We start from the raw sequence: 15,667 nt of genomic DNA, 5'->3' as shown, positions 1-15,667 counted from the left end.
CCTTCCTTCGCCGCTACTACCCTACTTCTCAAACTGGTTCGGGCCCGGGCTCTGCCACGAGTAGTTGTGCACCCCGCGCTGCTTGAACAGCTCGACGATCTCCGCCGCGACAGCGTCGCGCTTGGCGTCCACCTCGCCCGAGTTGATCTGGTGGAAGGTCTGCAGCGCCTGGTGCAGCTGGGGGAGGTTGGTGCAGCCAATGACGACGGGCACGACCTTGCCGTCGGCCTGCCGGAGCTCTTGGTATCCGAACGCGATGCCGACCGCCTCGATCGACGTTCCGCGCACGGCGGCGAGGTCGGCCGCCTCACCGACAGCAGGGTGCAGCTTGGGCACCTTGCGCGCGGGGTGCCAGTCAGGCCCGCCAGAGCGCGTCAGCAGGCCCATGGACAGGGGCGCGGCGTTGACGACCTGCTCGACCTTGGCCTGGTCGTTCAGGGCGGCGAGGTATCCGTCCCCGAGCGCCGAGTTCTGCAGCGTCTGGTGCGAGTAGCTCTGGACGAGGTCGAGCGGGCGGCCAGTGGTGTGGAGGACGACGAGCGCGAGGCGGAGGAGCACAGGCAGCGTGTATCCCGCGATTCCGACACGCTTGATCTTGCCCTCGGCCTGCAGCTCGCGCAGCGCAGCGAGGGACGCGAGGATCGCGTCGTCGCCTGCCCCGAGGGACGTGTACGGCGGCGCGAGGCCGTCGCCCCCGGACGCGAGCAACTCGAGCGGCAGGCCAGCGGGGACGGGGTACGGGCCAGACGCAGCGAACTCGACGTCGTGGAGATCTGCACGAGCACCGCGTTAGCGGTGCGCTTGGGCTGGGAAGCAGCGTGCCACTTACACACAACATCCAGGTAGTCGGTCCTGAGCCGCTTCAAGCTCCGCTCGACGCTCTTCCGCACCGCGTCCGCCTCGAACACGTGGTTCTCGATCGACGGGCCAAACTTGGATACCTTCGTGATGAGGGTGTACGACTCGCGGGGGAACTCTGCCGCGAGCGTGTGCAGCGCGTTGCCCAGCACGATCTCGGACGGGTGGTAGTAGGGTGCTGTGGGGGATGTTAGCGGGTGAGCCTGCGGGTGGCGCTGCGGGACCACGAGGAGACCCGCGTCAACTGCAGACCCCGCAGCACTGCGAACGCGAGCATGGAGGCGAGGTGAACAGTACACCGGCATGCGTGCCGCGTGCCGCGCGCCACTGCTTCGCTGCTGGCCGATGCTGAGCAAGCTGCGCTGGCGCCTTGCCCGCCGACGACGGATGTGCCCCGGAAGTACAGCCCTCCACCGACACGAAACGCCGTAGCACACCCGGGTCATCTCAACCCCGTATGAGGCGACGTGGGGGATGGAGGGGGCCACGGGGGGGTAGCTCTTCCCCCGTCCCCACAGACCTTGGGGGTCGTGTACTACCTCGACCATCTGCGCCGCACTCGCACTCGCTGCGCTCGTGCTCGCGACGACTCACCCGTATCAAACGCATTAACCCCCGCCCGCAGCGCAGCGCGCACCAGGCGCACGGGCTCAACGCCCTCGACCACACTCTTGTCAGCGTAGATGCCGTACCCGAACGGCGCGCAGCCGAGGATGATGCGCGGGAAGACGTCGGTCGCAGCGGGCGCAGGGAGGACCTCGGCGGCGGGGATGGTGTCCTCTTCCGCTGTGGGGACGTCGGCGAGCGCCCAGGCGTGCAACGTCGGCTCGGGCTGGTCGGGGTGGTACGGCGGCAGGGTAGTCGCGGGGAGCGTCATTGTGTCGTGAGTGGTTTGGGGGAGAGGAGATGGGAGAGATGGAGACCAGGCTGCCGTATTTATGGGTGGTACTGGTTGCGGGGCGACAAAACGGGCCCCATTTCGCCGGTGTCGGGCACCACCGATATATCGGCAGGGAGCCGAGGTACCGATAACTCGGCGACCTGTGCTCCGTTACGATGTTACGATGCACAACTACGTGCACACCTGCATGCTGCCTCGCTATGCATTGACCCGGCTACACACTAAACTCCCGCGCCGCCTGCGCCGCCGCGCCCTCTTCCGCGTCCTCGGCCTCTTCTTCGGCCTCTTCGACGAGTTCCTGCAAGGTGGCGTCCTCCGCAGACTCGTTGTTGGTGGCGGCGCCATCATAAGGCCCAAGAGCCGCTTCGTCGACGTCAAGACCCTTCTTCTTTGCCCTCCTCAGCACGCTCGAGTAGCGCCCATTCCGCGGTATGTCGTTGACAATGTCCTGGGCCAGCTGCGGGAATCCGTGCTTGATCAAATGGTCGATGAGGGTATCGTAGTCGACGCTATTCGGCAACGGCTTGTCCACTGCTTTGTAGTGAAGCAAAGCCTCTGGAATGCCCTGCCCGTCGGCCCGGCTCACACAGTACCGCATGATGTTGCGGCGCAAGAGGTTGCCATAATGCCTCTGGCCTGGGAAGCTGTCGAGTAAGGATGCCAGGTGGTCGTGCCGCACATGCGCCGGGATGGCTGCGGACAGCGCGATCGGCCTCGCAACCAGTCGCCACAAGTTCAGATATTTGAACTGAGCCACATCCTCCAGGTATGGGACAAGCGTCGTGAGGATGAAGACGGCAGCTTCATAGCCTCGCGCCTCAACTTGCCGGTTGCCGCGCCCAAGCAAGCCGCGTATCAAATTCGTGTACCAGATGATGGGCTCAGCGTCCCTCGAGTTCAAGCAGATCATTCGGCAGGCGGACTGCAAGTCGTTGGTTCCCTCGAGGAGGTACCGCAGAATGATGCCGTATGTCACGGCCGTGATCCTGCAGCCGGGCGCTTTATGCTTCATTAGAGCGCGGTACAGTCGCTGTTGGTCCTCGTACCGCATTGGCGGGGAAAGAGCTTGGCCCACCATGGAGCGGAAGTGGCCAGTCTCAGTATCGGGATCGCTATGGCGACGGGTGGCCAAGAGTCGAACGGCGCGGTCAACTTTGTTCGTTCGGCAGAGGTGGGTGAACAACGACACGTCGAGATAAATGTCTTGGTCGCTGATCTGCTGCCGTCGCAGCGAAGCAAGCCCTTCTTCATGGAGCTTCTCAGCTTCATCTGCCCTCCCGCGCAATGAGAGCACCAGGATGCGCTTGCCGATGGTCCTGGCACTTTGCATTCCTGCTTTGACCATGGCGTCCCATATCAGATCGCTTTGTTTCCCGGCCTCCTTGCGGGTCGCACCCTTAACTGTAGAGTTCACCGACATGAAGCCGAGTTCTTGCACGGCAGTCGCGAGGATGTGTTCGCTGGGAAGTTGACCGTCGTTGCGCAGTGGGATGTCTTCGGAAATCATCTTGACAATCCGATCCAGCTCGCCTAGTCGGCCAAACGCGGCCATGAATGCCACTGCCAATGTTAGCGGCTGAGGGCGCCACACATCACTCACTCCATGTGTCGGCGACCAGCGGGATTTTGGAATAGTACTTCAAGCGACCCGCCTCGTCCAGGTCCTGCGGCACGATCAAGCGGTCCTTTCCGATCGAGGCGGCCATGATACCGTCATACAGCTGGAAGAGGGCAGTCCGAGCTCCCTCCTCTGCCCAGATACGCACTCGCGCATCCAGTGCGTCGGGGTGGTACACAAGCAAGACGAGCTCGAATCTTCGCAGATTGTGCAAGAACTTCTTCTCCATCACCCTGCCACCGCCGGCGCGGGACAGGCTTTTCTTAATGTCGGTCCAGGATAAGGATTTCACCGTTTCGGGTCGGAAGTCGGCCGTCGTGTCCAAGAGATCTGCGACACGCTCATTGTCGAAGTGGTCGAGCATGGACAGGGTCGCGATGTGAACAAGTATGAGAAGTTGCAGTCCTTCTCCACTTAAGCGAGTGGCCAGGCGGACTGCTCGGTCATACGAGCCGAGGCCGCTGCTATCCTCCTTGCCCTCGACGGCGCGGCGGCGTTGCTTGAACTCCAGGAAAGTTGACGCCGCCTCGGTCGGCAGACCAAAGGCCATCAGCTCGAGCTGGAAGCGGTGAAGCCCTTGCCACTTGTCGTGGGCTGCTGCTTCGATCGCCATGTGTCGCAGGTAGCCGTACTGTTTTGGAGCCGCCGCGTGCAGTTTTCGGAGCTGAAGCTTCGGGTTGCTGAGGGCAGTGTCGATGACATTGGATATAGCGGCGTAGTCAGAGTCTAGACAGGCGTTTGTCCCCTGCAGCTTGACGAGGTCACCCCAGGCAAGCATGAGCCTGCCTAGGTTCTTCTCCTCCAAGGCTGACCGGAGGTCGTCGAGGCCGCCGCCGCTGGCTTCTGGTGCCGCGGGTGGTGGGACCAGGATAGGGGAGCCCTGTGTCGATGACTTCAACTGTCGAGGCCGTAGAGTGGACGCATGTCGGACTGGGACACCGATGCCAAGGCCTGCCGGTCGGCCTGTCGCCTGTCGATGATGTCGTGGTGGGGCAGGAGCAGACGTGGACAACGCCTCGACGAGCAGGCGGCTAGACCCGAGCCGTAGCTGGCGAAAAAGTTGTGTCGAAGGCCCAGGGCCGCCCAACACTGTGTTCAGAGCCATTCGCGTCTGAGGGGAGTGCCGTCGGTTTGGGAATGGAGACAATGGGCGAAACGAAAGACGACGGCGGCGACATTACCATCACAGGGGTAAGGGCGGGCGGCATTGGAGTTGTTCCGCCAAACATTTTGCTTCCGTCATATCCAAACGGACCCGCGACTGCTTTGTTTTGGCCTCGCTGTCGCACAACCCATCAGTCCCTACCTCTACATTGCCCAACAAAGGCCGGCACCACCTAATCCACGGCCAGAGACACTCTCCAGCCCTTCTGAACCCCTCCAGCTCACCACCCAACCGACCTTAGCACCATGGGCTTAGAGGCAGCAGGAAGCAGCAAGGATCGCCACCCGTGAGTGTGTTGACCAGCCACCCCGGCCAGCACCCCCCTAACGCCCCAGGTCGAACCCCTTCCACACCCGGGCCAAGGTTCCCTCGCCCGTCAAGCAGCGCTCTGTCGACATCGATGGCCTCGCAGGCCTGCGGGAGGGCATGGGCCGCATGAATATTGCCGACCGGGGCAGCGGCGAGTTTGTCCTGCCGGAGAAGACGTCCAAGGACAAGATCAGCGCCCGCGATGTAGGTGGTGTTTACCTCGGACCCGCACTGACCCCAGCTCGACCGCTTCGTTCCTTCTCGCCCAGTGTCACAGCACTCTTCGTTCTCGCACCCCGCCGAGACACCCGACACATCGATGGACTCGACGCACAGCGCCCCAGCGCACTCCGGCCCGTTCACCCTCGCCCAGCCGGGCCGCCGTATTCTCTCGTTCCGTGCTGCTCCTCCCCCCGCATCGCACGCCACATCCCACCTCGATGCTCAGCGAAACTACCTTCTTCACAGCTCGACTGCAGCCAACCGCGGTGCGACGAATGGCGCCGCCGCTGCGTCTGCTGCCGCCAAGAAGCGCTCCCCGCCATACCTCCCCGACCGCGTGCTCGACGCCCCCGGCTTTGTGGACGACTACTACCTCAACCTCGTGGACTGGAGCTGCTCGAACCGTGTGGCTATTGGCCTGGGATGTGTCCCATATGTGTGGGATGCTGAATCGGGCGATGTCATGGCGCTCGGCGAGGAGACGTAGGTGTAGGCTTTGGTGCAACACGCTGACACCCAAGCGAGGAGTCAACTCCGGTCACTTCCGTCAAGTGGTCGCCAGACGGAGCTTTCCTAGCAACTGGTAACGATAATGGTGACATTGAGATCTGGGATGTTGAAGAGAGCAAGCGAATGCGTGTCATGCGCGGCCACAATGCCCGTATCCCTACGCTTTCGTGGAACGGCCACGTTCTCTCGTCAGGATGCCGCGACGGCACGATCTTCCACCACGATGTGCGTATCGCGCAGCACAAGGTCCAGGAGTTGCGTGGGCACTCGGCCGAGGTGTGTGGTCTCGCTTGGCGCCCCGATGGCCAGCTGCTCGCAAGTGGCGGTAACGACAACGTTGTGAACTGTTGGGAGTGAGTTGAAATGCGTGTCTTGGACTCAACTGACACCGCAGTGCTCGTGTCGGCCAGCCGATCAACGCCCCAGAGAACGAGTACCGTGTCGTTCCCAAGTGGACGAAGCGCAACCACACGGCGGCAGTCAAGGCCCTCGCATGGTGCCCGTGGCAGTCCAACCTCCTCGCGACCGGCGGCGGCAGCCAGGACCAGCACATCCACTTCTGGTCGACGACGACGGGCGCGCGCACGTCGTCGCTGCACGCCAAGTCGCAGGTGACGTCGCTCATCTGGAGCCCGCATTCAAAGGAGATCCTCTCGACGCACGGCTTCCCCGACAACAACATCTCGCTGTGGTCGTACCCGTCCCTGCAGAAGATCTACGACGTGCCCGCGCACGACAACCGTGTGCTCGCGTCGTCGCTCTCCCCCGACGGATGCACCGTCGCCACCGGTGCCGGCGACGAGAACCTCAAGTTTTGGAAGATCTGGGAACCCAAGGCTGTCGGCAAGAAGGCCGACTCGGGCGACCGCGAGGCGCGCGGCGTGTCCAAGGTTCGCATTAGGTAGTGGCTTGCTCGTGTTGTGTTCTTCTGTCCTGTCCCGTGGCCGATTGTACCCTTGTAGTCCCTATTCATGCTACATACGTACAGTTACTGTACAGGTGCGTCGATTACTCATCTTCGTCCTCCATCGGCTCCTCATCGTCGTCGTCTTCATCTTCGTCGTCCTCGACACCAATGTCACGATGGACGAAGCTGATAGTCTGCCCGTCACTGACGAACTGCAAGGCCGTCCTGCGGCCAACAGGCACGTCTCCGACGACGGGCTCGAGCGGACCTAGACCATTATTAGCCACATAGTTGGTGAGGTACTGCAGAATCGTCGTCCTGTCCGAGAAGGGGTTGAACTGACGGGCTGGACGTGGTCGATACTTGTTACGCTGGATGATGCGGTCGACGTCGGCGGTGCGGATATGCGATGTGGCGAGGCGGGAAGCTGTTGGCGCAAAGACCTGGCGTCAGCTAAACGGCATTCATTTCACGTACCTTGACCGTGCTGTCGATGCCGCTCACCGCGATGACGGGCAGCGTGGGGTGCTGCGACATGACTGTTGTTAGCTGGAGCCACACGGCCCTTCTCACCATTCACGACCTCGTTGTCGCCCTCCCAGATGCCCTCGAGGCGGCCAGTGACCTTGTCCCACACGAAGAAGTTGCCGTCGTCGGACCCAGAGGCAATCTTGTCCGAGCTGTCGCCAAGGAAAGTGCCTGCAGTCAGATGATGTGTACCTACACCCACTCACAGTCCTTGACCGTCTCGACGTTGCGCGCACCCTTGAACATCCGCCGTGGGTGCAGGAGAGGCACGCTGCCAAACTGGCCCGTGGCGCTGCGCGCACCGCGTCTGAAGCCAAAGTTGCTGTCGTCGTCGGAATCATCCTCGTCGTCATCATCGTCGTCCTCCTCATCCTCGTCTTCATCTTCGCCGTCGCCGGTGAGGTTGTAGCCGAAGTGCGACAGGTCGATTTCCTCTCCAGAGTCGGAGTCGTCGTCACCGCCGGTTTCCTCGGCATCTTCATCGTCATCGTCTGGGGGGTTAGTCTTCACGGGACAGCTAACCCACCGAAGAGGAAGACCGTCTCGCCCTCTGCTTCTGACACGACTGCCAGCACGTCCTCCTCGAGCTCGCGGATATCGTCCAGATCAATCTCGTCCGCTCCTCCCAGGTGTTCCTCGGTACGTAACCGAGTCACGGGTGAGAGGTCGCCCGTGACAGTCGATACTTCCGAGTGCCGCCTCTTGTGCGGCTGTCTTGTGCCAGCGTTGGTGTCTGTGGTCTCTGGCACTGCTTGCGTGTCTGTCCTCCCCGCCTCCGCGGCTACCGCCGCCTCGGCATCTTCCAACACATCCTCCACAATCTCCTGCTGTGCCTCCAGCACCCCGACCGTGTCAGTCTGCGCGCGTCCCCGACTAGGATTCGGCGAGACGACCCCATGCTCGCTTGTCGCCGCGGCCGACGTCTCGACCGGCGAGTCGTTGAGGTTGAACAGCGCGGTCGAGTGTTTCGCGAACGCGCAGATTGCCTAGCGCAGCGTCAGCCTGCCATCTCCGCCTTCCCTTCGTCTCCTCCTCCAGCTCGTGAGCTTCGCGCACTCGCACTCACCTCCGCTGGGTTGTCCGGATTCAACTTGACACACGTGATGTGCCGCTCGCCATCGTACCCCGAACGACTGGGCGACACGCCCTCCCACTCGTCGTCGGGCAGTCCAAGCCTCCGAACGCAGTGCACCTGGCCGGCGCGCTTCGTGTGCTCGCCCCAGCTGGGGGTCTGGCGCGCGAGCATGCGCCGGTCAAGAACGTACGCTGCGTCCGTTTGCCCCGCGACCGCGAACACGTGCGGCGCGGCGGGGGACAGCGAGAGGCTGTACAGGTCCACGCCGTCCGGCGCGCGGAAGAGCGGCGTCGGACATTCGCCCGGGCACGCGTGCGGCCTGCGCAGGTCGTGCTGCCGCACCGTGCCGTCCTCGGACACGGAGAGGAACTGGAACGGGCTCGCCTCGGTCGCGATGCGTTTCGTGCGGTCGCTGTGGCATCTGAGGATGGTGACGCTAGAGGGAACGATCAGCTCAGCTCAGCCCAGGCCGTAGACAGACCCGACCCGACCCACCCCGCGCCGCTGCGCCCGTCGAGCGCGCCCTTGCCGCGCAAAGTCGGCGCCCACGACAGCTTCTCGACGTCGAACACGCGGATGTCGCTGTCTCCCGCACACGAGACGATGCGCGGCGGCCCAGCAGACGGGAGGAAGCTGCTCCAGAAGATGTTGGCTTGGTGGCCCGTGATGATGCTCTCGCGCAGCCGCAAGGGATGCGGCGAGTCGGCGCTGCCCGCGATGCCGGAGCGCGTGTCCGCCGTCCACATGCATATCCTGGTACGTTAGCCACCTTCCCAGACCCCGGCCCACCGCTTGTCGTCCGAGCCGGAGAGGAGGACGGCCCCGTCGTCCGACCACGAGAGGGCGTTGACGCAGCTGCGGTGGGGGTGAGCTTAGGCCAGAAAGAGGGGGAGCGGCCCCAGCCTACCCACCCAGTGTGCGCGTCCCCGTCGTCGCCCAGCTCCTGTACCCGGTCCAGCCGGCCCCACGCGTCCCCCCGAAACACTTGACGCCGGCGCCGCGCCGCGCCGCCGCTGCTGCTGCCGCCTGTCAGACTCCGCGGGAGGGGGTCGAGCGTGTGCCGCATTGTAGTGTGCACGCTGTGCACTTCTGGTGCTTGTGTGCCGTGTATATCAGTAAGGAGTAGGGATATGTCGTTGCCAGATGTTAGGTAGAAAGTTGTCGGGGGGAAGAGCGAGGTTGCGATGCTGGGTGCAACCTTGGTGCGCCATCGCGTCTCACACTGCTCGTCGGTGGCAACGATCGTCATTCCGGCTGCGGGGCGCCGCACAAGACTGTCAATCAACTGCCCTTGCGCTTTCACTCAACATCACTCAACACCCTTCCACATCCCTCGCATGTATGCATTCTCTCTCTCTCTTACGGCGTGATGCTACAACCAACCAGAACAAAACTAGGGTGCCAAAACAGTATAGCGACCAGGCGGCCTAGGGGCCACTGGTATGAGGGGCATGAGATATGATGATGGGTTGGTGTGATGGGGGGGCGGGGGAGAACGGGAAACCGAACAACCCTGGCAATGAGACGAGGTCGGTCGCCCCGCGCGCTCATCGACCAGAGTGCGTCGAGCGCGAGTCGGACGAACGCCGGTTGTTGCCATTCGGCGGCGGAAGCTTGAGGAACTGGACGTGGCCGTCGTCCGAAACAAAGATGATCTGTGGTCGGAACTGGAAGTTGCGGATCGGCTGCATCGGCGGTGGTGCGCCGTAGGGCATGGGAGGCCGTCCACCATTCGCACCGTTGTAACCCTGCGGAGGGTAGCCGTAGCCTTGGGGCATGCCAAACTGCCCCGGTGGTGGCCGGTACATCTGTCCGTTGCCCGGCTGCTGGGGGTACATGATCTGGCGCTGCTGCGGGACAGGGGCGTTGACCGTCGACGGAGGCATGTCGGCAAACAGGCATGTAATGTGGCTGCCGGGGATGATCTGAACTAAGTGGCCAGTCTCGACGTGGCGCACTTCGACAAACGTCGGCTCGAACGCAATGACGTAGGGGTAGAGCAGCGCAAACGCCGTCGGCGCCCCTTCCCACACAATGGCCCATTTGGGACGCGCTCGCCATCCGTTCTTGTTGACGTAGAATGCGAAGTCGTCGTAGCACAATAAGAAGTCGGACTCGATTCGGTAGATGGCCATCGGGCGCACGCCTTCGCGTTTGAGGACAAAGTCGAGCGACTGGTCGGACGGGTCGAGGAGCGACTGCAGGTCGAGCGTCTCGAGGTCGACAATCTCAAAGCCTTTCTGGCAACCAACGCAGAGCTTGGTCTTGAGGAAGTAGACCGAGAAGCTCTCAAAGGGAATGTAGAACTCCTTGAACACCTTGAGCGTGTCCTGGGCGCCCTTCAAGCTCTTCATGAAGCTTCCCTGCGGCTTCTTGCCCCGCATGCTCTGGTCAACGGGCTCGAGCACCTTGATGGTCGACGAGAGCGGCGAGCTCTTGACGACAGCAACCAATGTGCGTCCGAGACAGACACCCGACTTGAAGAAGCTCGTGTGCGACGACACACGCTTGCCACGCTTGAGCGCCGCGTTGGGGTCGTTGGGGTCAAGGCAGTCGAGGGGGAAGGTGGTGACCTGGCGCTCACTCAGAACAATGAGCAGCTGGTACTCCTCGATCACATCGACCTGGGCCACATCAACCAGGTTGATAACCTTGACGGGCTCGCGTAGTTTCGGGTCGCGCAAGTTTGAGAAGTAGACGCCCTCGTCGGTGCCGTAGATCATGCGGTTGCCGTTGTCGTAAGGGCTGAGGCAGTTGATCCGTCTCAGGCCCTGGAAGAAGCCTTCGGTGATCGTCTCGCTAACAAAGATTGTCGAGTGGTCGCGAATGACTTGCTGCTGCTTTTCAATGCTCTCAATCCACTTCCTCCTGCCGGCATACGTGTCGATCCAAAGCTGCAACTCGTATCCCTTGCGGCCGAGGTGGATGACGTTGAGGAAGAAGCCGTGCTTGCTCTCGGGCTTAGGTGGGATGTGCGCCAGCTGGCTCTTACCGCCTGCCTTGCCAGCAGGTCCGCCAGCACGGATTAGCTTGTTGTTCGTGCCGGCGGAGAGCTTTGCCGAGTTGTAGTGGTCCTCTGGGTATCGAAGGACGAGTAATTCGAGAGGAATGGGTCGTCGGTAGACCTTGTATTGCTCGGCCTTGTTGACCCACTTGGATTTGACCAACAGGAAGGCGTGGTCAAAGAGGAAGGCGATCAAATCGGCATTCTCGCCGCCCTGGTTTCCTCCTCGTCTCTTGACGGGTCCCTTGTGGACAAGCTCGCGGCTGCGATCTCTCAATCGGAGATCAATGTTGTCGCCTTGGCGGAACATGATCTGCTTGTCGATCTGGGCGAGCTCGAACGCATTCTCCGACTTTCCACTCTCGACGTTGACCTTGGACAGGAACGCCTTGATCATCTTGATCACCTCGGGAAGATCGCGCTTGTCGGAGTGGTCCTCTGGCGTGTACTTGAGGACCGCCTCCAGCAAGAGCGGGTATCGACCCAGTCGAGTCGTCGGCTTGGTGAGGTAGCCGTTGAGTTCGAGCTTGCGAGACTCTGGTTTCCGTTCCGTCTCGTCAACAAACTTTTGGAAGGCAGGGTTCGTGTTCTTCTCCTTCTCAAACTCGTACTTTCCCCACAGTTGATGCGCTCCGTAGACGACAAACGGCTCAAAGTGGGGGACGCAGTCCAGGAAGATGTCACCGAGCGACTGCACAACAGGCTGCTGCTTCTGGCGTTTTGTGAGGCGTTCTGCCAGGACGTGGTTGACCTGGAGCACGTCGTGCACGTTCCAGAAGACCTGCCGCACAAACTCGTCCCTGCGGTCCGATGAGACGATGTCCTGGGTGCGAAGGGGCTTGACCCAAGAGTCGCGAAGATACTCGAGGTCGCGAACAAAGTCTCGTTCCGTGTAAATGACTTCGTTGATGGCCTCTTGTCGCTTCTTCTCCGTGTCGTCTACGCTGTCGAGGATGTCCTGGGACACCGAGTGGATCCATAGTGTACCCGTCTCCTTTGGCTCGTCGTGCAACGACTCCTCGCTCAGCTTGCGCGATAATCCTGGGTGGGCCGACTTGACGTTGAGCCGTTTCATCTGCTCCAGGCGGCGAGGACAGTTGATCGAGTAACAGAGCTGCTCGCGGGAACATGTCGGCGAGTAACACTCGGTTAGGAGCGTGAAGACACCGTTGGGCAGGTCGTCCTCCGAGTCGTCGGATTCCAGCGGCGTACCACCAGGTACTGGGGTAGCCTTGGTCGTCTGGAGGACGGGCGAGTCGAGCAGGGCATCGTAGCCAATCTGTTTCCGGGCTGTGGGTGCAGTCCCACTCGAAGACGATGGAGGTCTGGTCAGACCAATGTGCTCTGATCCAGGCGAGTCCATAATCGCCGAGTCGTTGACAAACGGCGCAACGAGACGCTCCTTGAACTGGTAGATCTCGTTTGGCGTGTCACGCAGCCTGTGCGCGTAGGTGACATCATGGAAGAACTTTTGCGCGTCCAGGGCACGACCGAGAAGAAGTGCGAGGTTGCGATCCGGCGTCTTGATAATGTCCGAGATGATGGTGACTGCCGTGCGGCCATCAAAGGCGTCCTTGTAGGTAATGCCCTCCTTGACAATCTCACTAACGTCGACCAGCTGGCGGAAGGCGCCGGCGACACTGGACAGGAGCGCTGGGATGATGACGGGCATGGTCTGGAGAATGGCGGCCTGGCGCACGCTGGCCTGAGAGTGGGTAAATGAGGGCTTCGATGTGAGTGGAGAGCCTCCACCGTACGTGATTCCCAAGCCTCTCGAATCGTGGCCGTGGAGGGACCCTGAAGAACGGACAGAGCTGACAATCTCACGCCGGTTTGCCGAGCTGCCAGAAAATGACGTAGCCCTGTGGTCAAACACTGATGTCGCTGCGCCTGGTGGGAGCGGTGATGACTCTGTGGTAGTCACGTTTGGTAAGGGGAGCGAGTGTGTCGACTCCATCGACTTGCGTGCTATTCTCTGGAACATGCCGTAGCCGTTCTCGGATCCAGTCGGTGTCGAGGGAGAGCCGAATGGAGAGTCGGGGACGGGACCCATCTGGGACAGCGGACTGGGAGGGTCAGCCAAGCTCCGGCAGGCGGCGCACACCACTACTCACGCTATCCGCTGGTTCTGCCCCACAGTGTAGACGCTGGACGCGATGGACGAGTCGGAGGGCATGCGCGAGTGCATTGAGCGGTGTTGTGATGACGAGCTCGCCGTGGACGTATGCCGCACTTCCGGGGGCCGCTGCCTTACTTGATCTGGTCGCGCTGTGACCAAGTTAGCACCAGGTGACTCTTGAAATGGCCATGTCGTGTTTGGGCGCAGCGCGCTCTGTCCTCCATCACACCTACCCGCTGGAGTGGGTTCCCAAGGGCCGCTGAGGTGGCCGAGGCCGAGATCCGAATCCGACCTGGTCGGGAAGCCCGGAATGTCGTCTAATAACCCTCCTGGCGTCGAGTGCGCCGAGGCTGCGTTGGGAGGGTGGGTCGCGCGCAAGTAGTCTGGCGGTGGGGACGCTGCGCCATGTGATCTGGCCCTCTCCCTCGGGTTGCCCGGGTCCAGTGTTGACTGCTCCTCTGACGTTCTGGGGAGGGCCGAGAAGGCCTTGTTGGGCGAGGTGGTGATGGTGGGTGAGGGGATGGTGACGCGAATGGGGCCGTTCTTGGCGTGCAGGGATCCCGAGCGCGGGGGAGGCACGGAGACAGTGGTTGCAGATGAGGCGTGTGTTGCGGTCGAGCTGCCCGACACGGACCGCATGCTCATTGTTGCCGTTGTCAGCGTAGAGGCGTTGGACACTGATCTGGTAGGCAATGATGGCTGAGGCATGGGCTGGGGCATGCTCATAGTTGCCGGAGGTGGTCCGGTGGCGGACGACGACCTGGGCAAAGGATGCTGGGCGAGGGCTGGGCCGCCCGCCACGATCGCACCGGGCTGGATCGACGAGATGTGCGGCAGACGGTCTACCCTCGCCGCGGGCGTTACATATCCGTTGTAAGATGTTGTCGGCGCTGCTTGTGCTGTTGTGCTGCTCGACCCCCCGTTGGCAGGGTAAGTGTTTGGTGGCGGAATCGACGGCGTAAAGCTCGCTCGTCGCGGGTTGGGCGGCGGCTCCTGCACCCGCCGTCAGTGATGGGCCCGCGGTCACCCTCTCTCATCAGCTACTCACAGTACTACCATAGCTCGGGCCCCTGGGGCGCGGCGCGTATCCATTCGCGCCGGCGTATTGCTGCTGCTGCTGCTGCTGCTGTCCGCCGTATCCTCCCTGCTGCCCCGGCGGCGGGCCAGGGATCAGCGATCCCCCTCCCCCTCCTCCTCCTCCTTGGGCGGGGTAAGCTCGCGGCTGCTGCTGGTACTGGGGGTATCCTCCCTGTTGTTGTTGTGGTTGTCCGTACCCTCCGTACTGCGGGCGGACGGGGACGGGGTGTGCGCCGGGCGGCACGCCAGGTCCGAGGTGGTGGCCGCCGGCTGGGCGGCCAAAGATGTTCTCAAAGACCTCGTTGCGCACGTTGGGCTGGGGCTGGGGGCGAGCGCCGCCCGGCGGGGGGCCTGGGCGTGCGCGCGGTCCCGTTGGAGCCATGGGGGTGGTGAGCGGCGGCGGCGATGGACGGACAGAGGTGATGCGGTTGGTGGGTGGTGGGTTGTTGGTGGTGGTGGTGCGCGGCGGCGGCGTCGTCGTCGGGCGTCGGTGCGCTCGCTAGCTGGCTCTTTTTCGTCGCGCCGAAGGCGAAAAGGACGTCGCTCGCGCTGTCGTCGGGCTGGTCGGGCTCGGGCTGCCTTGTGCGCCGCCTGGTCAAGTGCCTCTCAGTTCATAGGACGGTGGAGGGGGGCAGGCTTGCTGCTTGGTGCTGGTGCTGCGGCGCGTCGCGGCTCGGCTAGGAGGTGTGATGGCGAGGGGCAGCAACCGAAAGGTGGACACAATGTGATGCTCGTGTGTGCCGTGCTCGTGTGGTGTGGCCTCGTGTGCGCCACGTCTTTGGCGTGTCGTTTCGTGTCGTGTGGATGTGTGGAGAGTAGTGTGTGTGTGTTGGGTGTGTTGCTACGAGATTCGTGATGAAGGGAGATGGAGTTGTGCGTAGAGAGGTGCAGTGGTGGTGTGGTGTGGTGTGTGCCCTGCAGCAGCAGCAGGCAGCATGCAGAGCCCGTGTGTCTGTCTGTTCGTTCCTCTGGTTTTGCCCCCCCAGCCAGCAGCCAGTCAGTTGTCTGCCTGCCTGCCCACTAGCGCCAACACGCAACCCCCCCTTGCCGCCTTGCCCCGGGGGTATAATAACGAGGAATGAGGGGAAAAGGGCCCGGGCATTACAAAACTTTATTACAACAGCACATGTGCAGCAATACAATTCCTCGCTGCCGGGCCATTACCACCCGGCATGTTAGCCGAACACTTTGCAGGGTCCTTGCGTCCTTGTTCTTCAGGGCCCCCCCCCTTGCCTTGCCGGTTCAAATGACGAGCAGGCGGCGGGCGGGCACTTTGACACGCACACTCTGCAGTGTGCCATGCTGCTGCCATGCTGCTACGATTAAGGGCGTCAAGTCTTGGCCCACCTCCTCTCTCGTCATGCAGACTCGGAG

The 15,667-nt window shown here is 62.3% G+C and overlaps 4 protein-coding genes across 4 annotated transcripts; 1 reads left to right on the top strand and 3 right to left on the bottom strand.

The window, feature by feature from the left end:
- Window positions 1-21: 21 nt before the first annotated feature.
- LGALDH (L-galactose dehydrogenase) lies at window positions 22-1,735 on the bottom strand (the record flags this gene model as incomplete). The annotated part of the gene is made up of 3 exons (XM_062769325.1): window positions 22-773; window positions 830-1,036; window positions 1,453-1,735. 3 exons carry the CDS (start codon window positions 1,733-1,735, stop codon window positions 22-24), a joined length of 1,242 nt encoding a protein of 413 aa, XP_062625309.1.
- A 197-nt stretch (window positions 1,736-1,932) lies between these two features.
- LOC62_02G002805 (uncharacterized protein) lies at window positions 1,933-4,517 on the bottom strand. The gene is made up of 2 exons (XM_062769324.1): window positions 3,360-4,517; window positions 1,933-3,319 (listed from the first exon to the last, which is right to left on the bottom strand). The coding sequence occupies exons 1-2, from the start codon at window positions 4,480-4,482 to the stop codon at window positions 1,974-1,976; spliced, it is 2,469 nt and encodes an 822-aa protein (XP_062625308.1). The 5' UTR covers window positions 4,483-4,517; the 3' UTR covers window positions 1,933-1,973.
- A 161-nt stretch (window positions 4,518-4,678) lies between these two features.
- On the top strand, window positions 4,679-6,646 carry slp1 (WD repeat-containing protein slp1). Its single transcript, XM_062769323.1, has 5 exons — window positions 4,679-4,828; window positions 4,878-5,055; window positions 5,093-5,556; window positions 5,595-5,936; window positions 5,978-6,646. The coding sequence occupies exons 1-5, from the start codon at window positions 4,788-4,790 to the stop codon at window positions 6,486-6,488; spliced, it is 1,536 nt and encodes a 511-aa protein (XP_062625307.1). The 5' UTR covers window positions 4,679-4,787; the 3' UTR covers window positions 6,489-6,646.
- Window positions 6,592-15,148, bottom strand: rgf1_0 (Rho1 guanine nucleotide exchange factor 1; the record flags this gene model as incomplete). Its single annotated transcript, XM_062769322.1, has 13 exons — window positions 14,265-15,148; window positions 13,450-14,209; window positions 13,212-13,365; window positions 13,022-13,163; window positions 9,675-12,802; window positions 8,883-8,948; window positions 8,589-8,846; window positions 8,085-8,529; window positions 7,545-8,004; window positions 7,225-7,509; window positions 7,064-7,189; window positions 6,968-7,029; window positions 6,592-6,933 (listed from the first exon to the last, which is right to left on the bottom strand). Exons 1-13 carry the CDS (start codon window positions 14,673-14,675, stop codon window positions 6,592-6,594), a joined length of 6,639 nt encoding a protein of 2,212 aa, XP_062625306.1. The 5' UTR covers window positions 14,676-15,148.
- Between the last annotated feature and the right edge of the window lie 519 nt (window positions 15,149-15,667).

This window comes from Vanrija pseudolonga, chromosome 2, assembly GCF_020906515.1.
Source record: "Vanrija pseudolonga chromosome 2, complete sequence".
NCBI classification, from domain to species: Eukaryota; Fungi; Basidiomycota; class Tremellomycetes; order Trichosporonales; family Trichosporonaceae; genus Vanrija; species Vanrija pseudolonga.
The sequence above is the reverse complement of the archived record's forward strand: the minus strand, read 5'-3'. Positions and strand labels throughout refer to the sequence as shown.

What these genes read in the sequence shown, in the direction of transcription:
- slp1 (XM_062769323.1), top strand. Translation starts at nt 4,788, where the DNA reads ATGGGCTTAGAGGCAGCAGGAAGCAGCAAGGATCGCCACCC. An exon ending in AGCAGCAAGGATCGCCACCC is followed by an intron (nt 4,829 to 4,877) that starts GTGAGTGTGTTG and finishes CTAACGCCCCAG; the next exon opens with GTCGAACCCCTTCCACACCC. An exon ending in ACAAGATCAGCGCCCGCGAT is followed by an intron (nt 5,056 to 5,092) that starts GTAGGTGGTGTT and finishes CACTGACCCCAG; the next exon opens with CTCGACCGCTTCGTTCCTTC.
- LOC62_02G002805 (XM_062769324.1), bottom strand. Translation starts at nt 4,482, where the DNA reads ATGGCTCTGAACACAGTGTTGGGCGGCCCTGGGCCTTCGACACAACTT. An exon ending in GCTGGTCGCCGACACATGGA is followed by an intron (nt 3,320 to 3,359) that starts GTGAGTGATGTG and finishes TAACATTGGCAG; the next exon opens with TGGCATTCATGGCCGCGTTT.